The sequence below is a fragment of the Mytilus trossulus genome, chromosome 1 (assembly GCF_036588685.1).
Source record: "Mytilus trossulus isolate FHL-02 chromosome 1, PNRI_Mtr1.1.1.hap1, whole genome shotgun sequence".
NCBI lineage: Eukaryota > Metazoa > Mollusca > Bivalvia > Mytilida > Mytilidae > Mytilus > Mytilus trossulus.
In genome coordinates this window covers 44,360,084-44,372,165 of record NC_086373.1, presented here as the reverse complement: position 1 = coordinate 44,372,165, position 12,082 = coordinate 44,360,084, and the positions used below count along the sequence as shown (strand labels likewise).

General features: G+C 34.6%; 1 protein-coding gene across 2 annotated transcripts in view; it reads left to right on the top strand.

The window, feature by feature from the left end:
- Nucleotides 1-625: 625 nt before the first annotated feature.
- Nucleotides 626-12,082, top strand: part of LOC134725307 (ADP-ribosylarginine hydrolase Tri1-like) — a 33,618-nt gene continuing 22,161 nt past the window's right edge. Inside the window, exons 1-4 of one of the 2 annotated variants that reach the window (XM_063589020.1) lie at nt 626-766; nt 5,878-5,994; nt 9,132-9,281; nt 9,799-9,942. In XM_063589020.1, the coding sequence (XP_063445090.1) occupies nt 734-766; nt 5,878-5,994; nt 9,132-9,281; nt 9,799-9,942 (444 nt within the window). In that variant the 5' untranslated portion in view covers nt 626-733. The remainder of the gene's footprint in view (nt 767-5,877; nt 5,995-9,131; nt 9,282-9,798; nt 9,943-12,082) is intronic. The other variant, XM_063589028.1, reaches the window with a different exon arrangement.

Here is a 12,082-nt window from a genome sequence, read left to right as displayed (position 1 = left end):
AGGGAAAACAATCCTTATAAGGGTTAACAACAAAATAAGTGTAAATGTTTATTAACATTAACATGTTGCCGTTTTCAAATCGATTTTATCTCTAATACTCAAGTTTTGAGAAAGATGAAAGGAAAACAATGTCTTCAAGGGGATATAACTCTCATAAGGGACGATGAAATCCTATGCAGCCTTATATGGTAATATGATGAGATCTACCTGTTGTTCAAATAAAGGCATGATATCTTAAAATACAACGAGGGGGGGGGGGGGGGGGCATGTTGAAAAAAAACAAATAAAAGGGAGATAACTTCTAAAGGGAATGATGAAATCCTACAAAATTTCACCTGGTAAAACTTCATGATGAGGTCTATCGATGGTTTAAATTTGGTATTAATAACACCAATAGAAGCGAAAGGAGATCATAGCCCTGAGGGCGTGCCAAAAAAAATGCTGGAAGAAAAAAAAACACCAAATACTGGAAGAAAAAAAAACAAATGCTGGAAGAAAAAAAAACAGAAGAAAAACAATAAGGTCTTCACGTAGAAAGACCTTAAAAACAAAAAGAAAAGGAACAATTACGAATGAATTTTTGATATGTGGACTACCCATCAAGTCCCCCATTTCCGAATATGAATATAAATAGAACGCGTCAGATTCTATTTAAAGATATTGCTTATTCCCTATATAAATGAAATGATGTAAACACGTCACTTTTAATCAAAATTCGTTGTACGATCTGACAATGGCGAGTAGTGGAGATGGAGAAGCAGCTTCTGTAAGTATTACGAATTAACAGTATGGTAAAAATGGGTTTTTTGATTGTAAACACATGTTCACAAATAATTTTACTGTAAATACTGAACATAATCGATGACTTCCGGAATTTTGTGATATATACATGTTATTATTACACATGTTACATTTAAGCTTTCTTGTGGAAACATTTGTATACTGATACATTTGCATGCAGTCGAACATTTTTATGTTCCCAATCAAACTGAAATATATGAGTAGAAAATTGCTATAGACATCGATACTGCCTACTCGTCATAACGTCAAAAATGTGTGAGGTTCTAAGAGGATATCTTTCAGATAATAATACTTTAGTAAAATAATAATGCATGTTTTCCCGGACTTCATATAAATAAAGTAAACTGCATTTAATAATATGTAGTGAATTCTAAAAATCATAATAATAAGTAGTCATGCACAGTGGCGGATCCAGAATTTTTTCATAAGTGGGGGCCCACTGACTGCCCTAAGAGGGGGCCCGCTCCAGTCACGCTTCAGTGATTCCCTATATAAGCAACCAATTTTTTTCCCAAAAAGGGGGGGGGCCGGGCCCCCTGCCCCCCCCCCCCCCTAAATCCGCCTCTGAATTGCAATCATGTGTTGATCCATCTATGCGTAAACAAATGTTACACAATTATGTAGATCTCGATCGAGGGTCTACCTCACAGCCCGCTACTCTCCTTCTATCCTATCTTAGATGAGGGTACGGAATCGGCCAAGTTGAGATGAATGCCTGTGGTCTATCTCGACGATGTTTTACCTACGTAGGCATCCAATTGTTATGAAATACACATGCATGAAAAATATACAGGATCAGGTTGAATATGAATGAATACAAAAATCAGTGAATATTTCGGATAACAATTATTTTCTTCTGCAATATCATTCGTGAAATAGCGACTACATTATACTAATCATTTGTTGAAATATCGAACTTCATATATGAAAAAACATTGTTGGGCGGAAACACTTTTCTGTATAAATGAGAGTCCTGAAATTTAACTTCAGCAACAAGTCAGTGGAGCAATATTTTAACTTTAAAATGGAAACAACCAATATCACACAATAGTTGCAATAATTCGAAGTTCCCTTTTCGATATCTGAAATTGAAATCCAACTAAGGGTCTCTAATCGACGTCCTTAAACATTTTTTTAATAGACCATTGTAGACATCATATCGCTTCGTGTACCGTACCAGGGGCGGATTCAGCCATTTTAAAAAAGGTGGGCCGGGGTGGGGTTGTCCTAACCCAGGACAAAGGGGAGGGGTTCCAACTACATGTTCCCATTCAAATGCAATGGTCGTCATAAAGGGGGTTCTAACCCCGGACCCCCCCCCCCCCCCCCCTTTGGATCCGCCACTGCGTACCAGCTCAAGCGAGAAAATCAATCTCGTTATCTCCTAGGGTGACCAACGATAATCTATTAAGTATCGCCTAAATATAAGAGTTTTGGGGAGAACAGGCGGACGAAAATAACCGAGTCAAGAAAAAAATGACAATGCAATGGTGAATTAAAAGAAACAGAAGACGACGAAAAGATGAAGAAGTCCACAGAACCAGATACAGAAAATTAAAGATTGAACTTGACAACACGAATCCATAAAAAACGAGGATTTTAATGAAGGCTCCCAAGTCCTACCTATTTAGTACGTCATACACACATACATAAATATGCACACATATCTATGGAACGCCGTAACTGCCTTATGGTATTTCATTCTTTATCATGATGAGGTTTTTCTCTATTATGATGAGCTTTTTCTCTATTATGATGAGCTTTTTCTTTATTATGATGAGCTTTTTCTTTATTATGATGAGCTTTTTCTTTATTATGATGAGCTTTTTCTCTATTATGATGAGCTTTTTCTCTATTATGATGAGCTTTTTCTTTATTATGATGAGCTTTTTCTTTATTATGATGAGCTTTTTCTTTATTATGATGAGCTTTTTCTCTATTATGATGAGCCTTTTCTCTATTATGATGAGCTTTTTCTTTATTTTGATGAGCTTTTTCTCTATTATGATGAGCTTTTTCTCTATTATGATGAGGTTTTTCTTTATGATAGTTTTTCTCTATTATGATGAGCTGTTAAAAGGGAATCATGGGAAATTAAGAGAATCGTGGGAAATTTAGAGATTTAAGATCAAACTCAAATAAAAATGACGGAATCAGAAAAGTTGAAAGTTCTTCGGAATGTTGGCTTGCTCCATGTGCGTGAAATGTTTGATAAAGAAAAAAATAACACCAAATATTGTCAGCACGCTTTCAAACATGAACTGGAATATATGATGACACTGCTTCTCACTTCTGCCATCAGCTATGCTTCTAAGACTATGCATAAGTTAGGGATTTCGTTACCACAAATACTTAAAACCTTTACTGAATTCTTCCATATATAGATATAAAGATTAGGTTTTAAAGTTGGATTGTTACAGTACCTTTAAACTTATTTCAAATGGAATACATGTAGCACATACTTTTTTTTTTAAAGAAATGTTGTTTATCGCACGGAAATTTTCAAACGATCCTGGTAAACTTATTAATCATTTAGATAAACTCATTCTAAAAGGTTACCAATTCAGAACTGTAATTAGATCTTTGAATATTGTTTCATTGATATTGATATTCATTTTGTTATCAGTCAAATTTAGAGCAAACTTAATACTAGCTTTATGAGGGTGGTAAAGGGTTATTTTCTTTTATATACATATACACATTCATCGATCTACAATATGTCGAATCTTGTATCTTAGCAAAGCACAAGGTCAGGTTTTTCTCCGACTTTTTATTGACGTCTTTGCACTAAATCCATTGGATGTTTGATGTGTACTGATTGATAATTTAGTCTTAAATGCATGACTTTATTTATTCGGTTTTTTTTGTCTTTTTTTGTTGTTAGGATGTACAAGTATCCGACCATGTCCGCTTGTATCTTTGTACTATTTGTATTTTTATCCATCTGATGAGTTCAGCCTTTTCAACTGCTTTCGTTATAGTTCGTTATTATGTAGTACCCGTGAGTGTTCCAGGTTAGGGGAGGGTTGGGATCCCGCTAACATGTTTAACAGCGCCACATTCTGCATTTATGTGTCTGTCCCAAATCAGGAGCGCGTAATTCAGTGGTTGTCGTTTGTTTATGTGTTACATATTTGTTTTTTTTTCTTTTCATTTTTTTGTACATAAATTAGGCCGTTAGTTTTCTCGTCTGAATTGTTTTACATTGTCATTTTGGGGCCTTTTATAGCGGAGTATGCGGTATTGGATTTGCTTATTGTTGAAGACCGTAAGGTGGCCTATACTTGTTAATTTTATGTATCATTTGGTCTCTTGTGGAGAGTTGTCCAATTGGCAATCATACAACATTATCTTATTATATAGGTGTGCCAGATGAGTTCTATGATGAATATAACAAAGACAAGACTAAAACTGGGGGAAGGGGGAGAGGCCAAGAAATAAATAATGATCATTTATAACATTGTTATTGTACGCCAAAAAATACTGAAATAGGGCTTGTGCAGAAAGGGTTTTGACAAAATTCACAAAGTCATCAATGCCAAAGTTGGTACCTCTCCTATTGAAATATGCTTTCATTATTCGTTGGTCATTAATTGCAATGTTCATGGGCTCAACAATTGGCATTTCTTAGTCATTAAGATGAGCCGCATCAATGTTTCCCTGTAATCCATAATAAACTAAATCTTGTTCACTGAGTTGTGTACCAAGAGGATTCTGTATTTGACCGGCGATCCAAATATTGACAGGAGATGCTTTTGTAGTTCTCAGTCTATGGCTTGCCCAGGCTTGAGTTCAAATATCAAGTATTCTGTTAATTTCGTCCCTGTAAATGTAGTGCAGGGCTATCAGATGCAGTTCATTTAGTGGAACAGGGATTCCCTGGTCTCCTTAAGGATAGAATAAGTTGTAGTTATAGCACAAAACACCCTCGTTAACGTCCCTCTACAATCTCTCTGTTCTCTGACTGTGCGTGCTTGGGCCTGTAATCATACTGCCGTCACCATGTTTTTTCAATATGAAATCCGGTAAAGAGACATGTTTTAGTCCCTTATCTGACAAGAGACGAATTTAGAGGGGGACCCGCCCCCCTTTTTCTTAGAAACATTTGGTTGATTATATAGGTAATCACTGAAGCATTACCGGAGCTTGCCTCTCTTAGGCAGTCAGTGGGACACACTTAAATGGTGACTTTGAAATTTCTGGACTCACCACTGCTGACAGAACCTATACAAAAACTCTATTGTTTTACAGTTTCTCATAATTCTTAATAGAATGGTACTTGTATGGTATATTTGTGTATTGTCTGTTTTATAATGTGTATATACTCTGTTGTACTGTATATTTATGTAGTGCAAGTAGTGAGACTTTAATAAAATATTGAAAATCTGAATCTGAATCCTCTCCAGAGAGGAAGCTACCCAGTACGCTTACTGACCGAAAGAGGGGGGGGGGGGGGGGGGGGCTCTCCAGGCATGACAAAATTTGATGTTATTTTTCTTAATCAAACATTTCCCGCACACAGAGCAAGCCAACATTCCGAAGAACTTTCAACATTTTAGATTCTGCCATTTTTCTTTGAGTTTGATCTTAAATCTCTAAATTTCCCATGACTTCTCTGAATTTTCCATAATTCCCTTTTAACAGCTCACCATAATAGAGAAAAACTATCATAAAGAAAAACCTCATCAAAATAGAAAAAAAGCTCATCATAGTAAAGAAAAAGCTCATCATAATAAAGAAAAAGCTCATCATAATAGAGAAAAAGCTGATCATAATAGAGAAAAAGCTCATCATAATAAAGAAAAAGCTCATCACAAAGAGAAAAAGCTCATCATAATAAAGAAAAAGCTCATCATAATAGAGAAAAAGCTCATCATAATAAAGAAAAAGCTCATCATAATAGAGAAAAAGCTCATCATAATAAAGAAAAAGCTCATCATAATAGAGAAAAACCTCATCATAATAGAGAAAAACCTCATCATGATAAAGAATGAAATACCATAAGGCAGTTACGGCGTTCCATACATATCCACGATGACAACATTTATAAAAATGTTATCGCTGTTGTTTTTTAAGCATAACCAACCATCACCAGAAACGATCGACAGAATCATAGCTACTATATACGGACAATGTATTGGGGATGCAATTGGACTACTTACGGAATTCTTGTCAAAGAGAGAAGCAAAACTGGTGAATATTTTTGTTTGGCTTTTTATTTATTTTAATATATAAGTCACGCTAAAAAGAAATCAATTATTACAATTTAAATATAGAACATGTTCGCATCGATAGATCAGTACATTCTCTCAGAATTTTTAAGTTTTATCTTGCCCGCCTGTACGTCCGTACATCTCAAAATTGGTTTCCGTTCTCTTACTTAAAATTGGCTCAAGTAAATGTTATGAATCTTACACAAGGCTAATTACCACAAACCATGGATCAAGTTTGAATTTTGGTGGCGTCACTTTTCCCGTTTTGGGGTAATTAACTCTGCTCATTTACAAATGGAATTTTCATTTTGGTTCTTTTACTTAAGTTTGTCTCAACCAGATGTTATGGGAATTATACACAATGCTTATTATCACAAAACTCAGATGAAGTACGAATTCATGTAACGTCACTTTTAAATGTTCTTGAGGTTTAGCCCTTTATAACGTTATATGCAAACGAGGGCATTATCTGTTTACCATAAACGCATTTCCCATTTGTTTAATTTGGATTGTATGAAATCTTTGACAAAGGACACATTTTTATATGACCGCGTATATTGGTATCACGTCGTCGTCAGCGTCGTCCGAAGACGGATGGTTTCCGGATAATAACTTTAGTATAAGTTAATAGGAATCAATAAAATATTTTAACACAATGTTTATAACCACAAACGGAAGCTTTTGATTGATTTTGGGGGTTATGGCCCCTAAAGTTTAGGAATTAGGGACCCAAAGGGCCCAAAAAAAGCATTTATCTAGTGTCTAAGTTGTGTATAAGTATTTCAATTATTCTGAAATTGTACCACAATGTTTAATACCATAAGTAGAAGGTTGAAATATATTTAAAGTGTTATGGGGCAAACAGTCTAGGAATTAAGGGCTAAACACAAGCACTTTTGTTGTTTCAAGTCAATAAATTGGAGTTATCTTTCTTTGTCCAGAATGGTTGTTGAATCACCTAAAACCAATGCTTTATATAATCTTCTTTGAAAATTGGAGTTATCTTTCTTTGTCCAGAATATAAGTTGAATCAACTTAAATCAATGCTATATACAAAATTCCATGCAATATTCACTTTACTAGCAATCTTTTACCATTCAGAGATTACAAGCTCTTTGATTACCATTCTAGGGTTATACCCCTTTACAAGTGGAAAACTTGAAAAATGTTTTAGTTTCTGTTCTCTTAATAAACCTAAGTTTGTCTCAACTAAATCTAAAGAAATGTGTATATAGTGCTTATTACCTCTAAACAGCTTCACTTTTTACAGTTCTTGAGTTATGTCCCTTTATAACGTTATATGCTAGCAGGGGCATCATCTATGTCATTTTGGACACATTCCTCATTTATTTTTTTTGAAGTTCCTATTAATAAATATTAATTTTAACCATGACTTTATGACATTTTATATTTTAAAATTTTATGATGTATTTAAATGAGTAGTTATTGTTGCAAACTCAATTAGAAATTTGAATTGAGATCATTTTTGGAATAAGGGAAAGGGGGAAGTGAACAAAAAATTGGGGTGGGGGTCAATTTTTTTTTCTCATTTCAGATTTCAGAATTTAAAAAGAAATTTCTTCAAATATTTTTTCTTTGAGAGGATTAATATAAGTAAATTGCTCAAAAGCAAAAAAAATAATTTTAAGTTCATTAGACCACATTCATTCTGTGTCAGAAACCTATGCTGTGTCAACTATTTAATCACAATTCAAATTCCGAGCTGTATCCAGCTTGAATGTTGTGTCTGTACTTGCCCTAACCGTTCAGGGTTCGACCTATGCGGTCGTATAAAGCTGTGCCCTGCGGAGCATCTGGTTCTACTGTTATATACAATAGTTCTAAATATTATAGTCATTGATAAATTTAATAAAATAACTTATCAGTAAATTTAAACTAATTTATCAGTAAATTCATTTTTTATGAGTAATGCCATCAATACCAGCCAACCATTTCTGGAAAAGTCTACTTAACGTTCTAATATAAACATGTTCATTCAGCTTGTTTCTGACAACATTTTCTAAATTGTCATTGATGTAGATATAATCTTTTTGGAGGAAGTCCTAAAAAATAAATGGATTTTGATGCGATAGAGTATGCGTTATACTTATGCATACCTTCTGTAACTTAAAGTCTCCCTTTCGACAGTAACTCTAACTTAAAACTATTTTAACGTACTTTCGCTTTAGATATATGTCTTTAAACACACGAGCCTTCTTTTTAAAAAAAATGCTACAACGTGGTTAACATAAACACGATAGTAATTCGCTACACCAGATGTGCATATTTGCTAAACAGGATTCAGAAGTGCTGCTCGAATCAGTAAGAAGACCAAATAAAAATAAACGTGGTTACGAGCAACATTTAAAACAAATTTGAACAATTATTAATATTGTATAAATTTATAGAAAAGAACTGCATCCAATCAGTATCCTCTTTACTCGGCTGGTGATACCATCGACTCGAGATGTAATTATCGTATAACAACTCACAATTCTCATAGAGAGGCAATATGTTTACGAAAAGGGACATCCAAACTCGAAAGTCGAAAATAAAAAGCAAAACACGAACAGAAAAACCATAGTACATAAAACACAACTTAAAAAACTAAAGAATGAGCAACTCGAATCCCACCGAGAACTGGAAGCGCCCCAGCAGTAAAAGCAGACCATGCAGCGCTCCACAAGTTGCACCCGTCACGTTGATTATGTATTCCCCATGAACAGGGACGTACTAAGGTCAAGAATCAGTCAATGAACAGTTATATCGGTGCTGAAATGATGATGATTGCATTGTTAGGAATGATGGCATAAAGAGCAGTGTTTTTTATTTCAAATTATAACTTAGAAGTCAACGCCAAATATTCCGTGCGATATTTTATATATCATCTTATTAGAGAATCCGAAATATGAATAAAACGTTAACGTGAAACCGCAACATTAGCTAATAAAAACACAACTATTGGTTGATACAATAATGTCTTCAACAAACGACTGCAATTTGATCTGAGGCAATAAGAACGTATCTTTGTTGCGAAGAATACAGGAACTTGAAAGTGGTAAATTAATTTGTTTACTTAATTTCCTTATTTAGTTATTACTAATTCTTTTTCTTCAGTATTATGGGAAAGTGGCCAAAGAATTAGAATATTTACATAAGCAGATCGTTTGTGATGGACACAGGTCAAGGTGGAAAGAAGGCGACTGGACAGATGACAGTGACCAAATGATACTAATCATGAGATCTTTAGTTGACTGTGGCGGTAAGGTATGTTTCAGACGGTTTAGTTTTGAAAATTTGGGTTTTTTAAAAGTTTTTTGATTTTCAAATATTTTGGTCTCATAATGAATAGAGAGCCATTTATTGTTAAAACGTGCATTTGATTCAGAAAAGACGATATCGTTCGTATTAATATTTTGTAGTGCTTAATGCGGCAGGCTTTCCCATGTACATTAAAATGAAATCCAACTTAGCCAAAACGAACTCTAGAGTTTACACACATCACTTGATTCCTGATCAGCAGACGTCTGAATATATCACCTTGATATCAGAGCGTCACGGATAAAGGGCTTTACAGAATAGAGAATAAGGTACAAAAAGTGCAGAGTAAGGAGTCCAAAACATAAAAATAGAGAAACATATGGTTAAAAAAGAACAGAGAATAATGAGGTGCTAAATTAAAGAATAGAGAATAACAGGCAAAATTTATAGACATATGTTTTAACAGAAATGTAGGACACCATATATACAGAGCCTCATTATGAAAAAAGTTATCTATTTTCAGGTAGATCCTGTTGACTTTGCTAAAAAATTAAGAACCTGGATACGGAGGGGTTTTAGTGAGTTGGGTGATTTTGCTGGATTGGGTTTAGGTGCTACAACTAGCAAAGTGACGTCCCATCCTGATTACTTGAAGGACCCACACGAAGTAAGACTCATATCACGTGGTATTTAATCCTGGCTAAATACCAAACCAATTAAGAGTAAAAGGGAACTCATACATTTTCTGCTCTTTTTTTTTGTTTTTATACGACCGCAAAAATTAAAAAAAATATGGTCGTCTATTGTTATCACGTCGTCGTCGTCATCAGCGTCGTCCGAAGACGGATGATTTCCGGATAATAACCTTAGTATAAGTAAATAGAAATCAACATGGTTTATAAGATTTTATAACTTGGGATTGATGTGTGGGGTTATGGCCCAAACTGTTTAGGAATTAGGGGCCAAAAAGGGGCCAATAACAATACTTTTCTAATACTTTCTACAAATTGCTTATTTTATACCAATTTCAATGGGGTTTTATTTTTGAATTCTTGGGGTTCTTAAATGAGCTGATATGTGTTGTATTAAACTTTTATACGACCGCAAAAATTAAAATAGTTTTGGTCGTATATTGGTATCACGTCGTCGTCGTCGTCAGCGTCGTCCGATGACGGATTGTTTTCGGATAATGACTTTTGAATAGGTATAAAGAAATCAATAATATTTTAACACAATTTTTATGCCACAAAAAGAAGCTTGGGATTGATTTTGGGGGTTATGGTCTGAAAGGTTTAGGAATTAGGGGCCCAAAGGGGCAAAAAACAGCATGTATTTAGTTTCAGGACAAAAAGTTGTGTATTAGTATTTCAATTGTTCTGAAATTGTACCACAATGTTCAATACCATAAGTAGAAGGTTGGGATTTTTTTAAGGGGTTATTTGGACAAACAGTCTAGGAATTAAGGGCCAAAAAGGGGCCATAAACAAGCATTTGTCTATTTTCAAGACAATAACTTGTTTGTAACTGTGTGGATCTCTCTTACATTGTACCACAAGTTTCCATATAACACAGGGAAGGCTGGGATTCAGATTGGGGTTAATTTTTCCTGAATATGAAGGAATAAAAGGCCAAAAAGAAGCATTTTTCTTGTTAACAAACAATAACTTGTGTTTAAGTGTATGGATCTATAGTCCATATAGTTTAGGAATAAGGGGCCAAAAAGGGGGCCAAAAATGATAATTTTTGTAGCTTTCATACAATTACTTTTAAGTTTAAGTGTATGAATCTCTCTGAAATTTAACCTCAAGTTTCCATACCATGAAGGGATGGTCAGTATTGAGTTTGGGGGTGATGGCCCAAAATGATTAGTAATTAGGGTCAAAAAAGGGGAAAAACTAGGTATTTCTGGACAATGGACAATTAAGACAATTTAAAAGCAGTGTAAGGGAGGTAATCCCAAAACATTTAACATTCAATGTTAGGTATGTTTGGATTAAACTCTCCCAAACTACTTGTATATTATGTATAAAGAAATGTCAGGTTTTGGACTAATTGTCAAAAAGGGTGGTGGTAGTTGTTCTCATTTTTTTCTTCAAATTTCTCAAATTCCAAATTTTTGAAAAGTTAAAAGAAGAAATCTTTAATTGCACAATATTGCGCAATAGATTTGTAAGATCTGTTTTGTGTCAGAAACTCATATTATGTCAAAAATTTGATTGCAATCCAAATTCAGAGCTGTACCAAGCTTGAATGTTGTGTCCATACTTGCCCCAACTGTTCAGGGTTTCGACTAACGGACTTCTGCGGTCGTAAAAAGCTGCGCCCTGCGGAGCACCTGGTTGGAATTTGGTCACCGTTTTCAAATTGGTCCACATGAGGCCCAAAGGGTTCAAAATTAAACTTTGTTTGATTCCATAAAGAATTGAATTATTAAGATCTTGTGATAAGTTGAATTTTACTGTGTATTAAGATTTTTATACGACCGCAAAATTTGAAAAAATTTTCGTCGTATTTTGCTATCACGTTGGCGTCGTCGTCTGCATCGTCGTCATCGTCTGCGTCGTCGTCTTTGTCTGCGTCGTCGTCGTCGTCGTCGTCGTCCGAATACTTTTAGTTTTCGCACTCTTACTTAAGTTAAAGTGAATAGAAATCTATGAAATTTTAACACAAGGTTTATGACCACAAAAGACAGGTTGGTATTGATTTTGGAAGTTTTGGTCCCAACATTTTAGGAATTAAGGGCCAAAAAAGGCCCAAATAAGCATTTTCTTGGTTTTCGCACTATAACTTTATATAGAAATCTATGA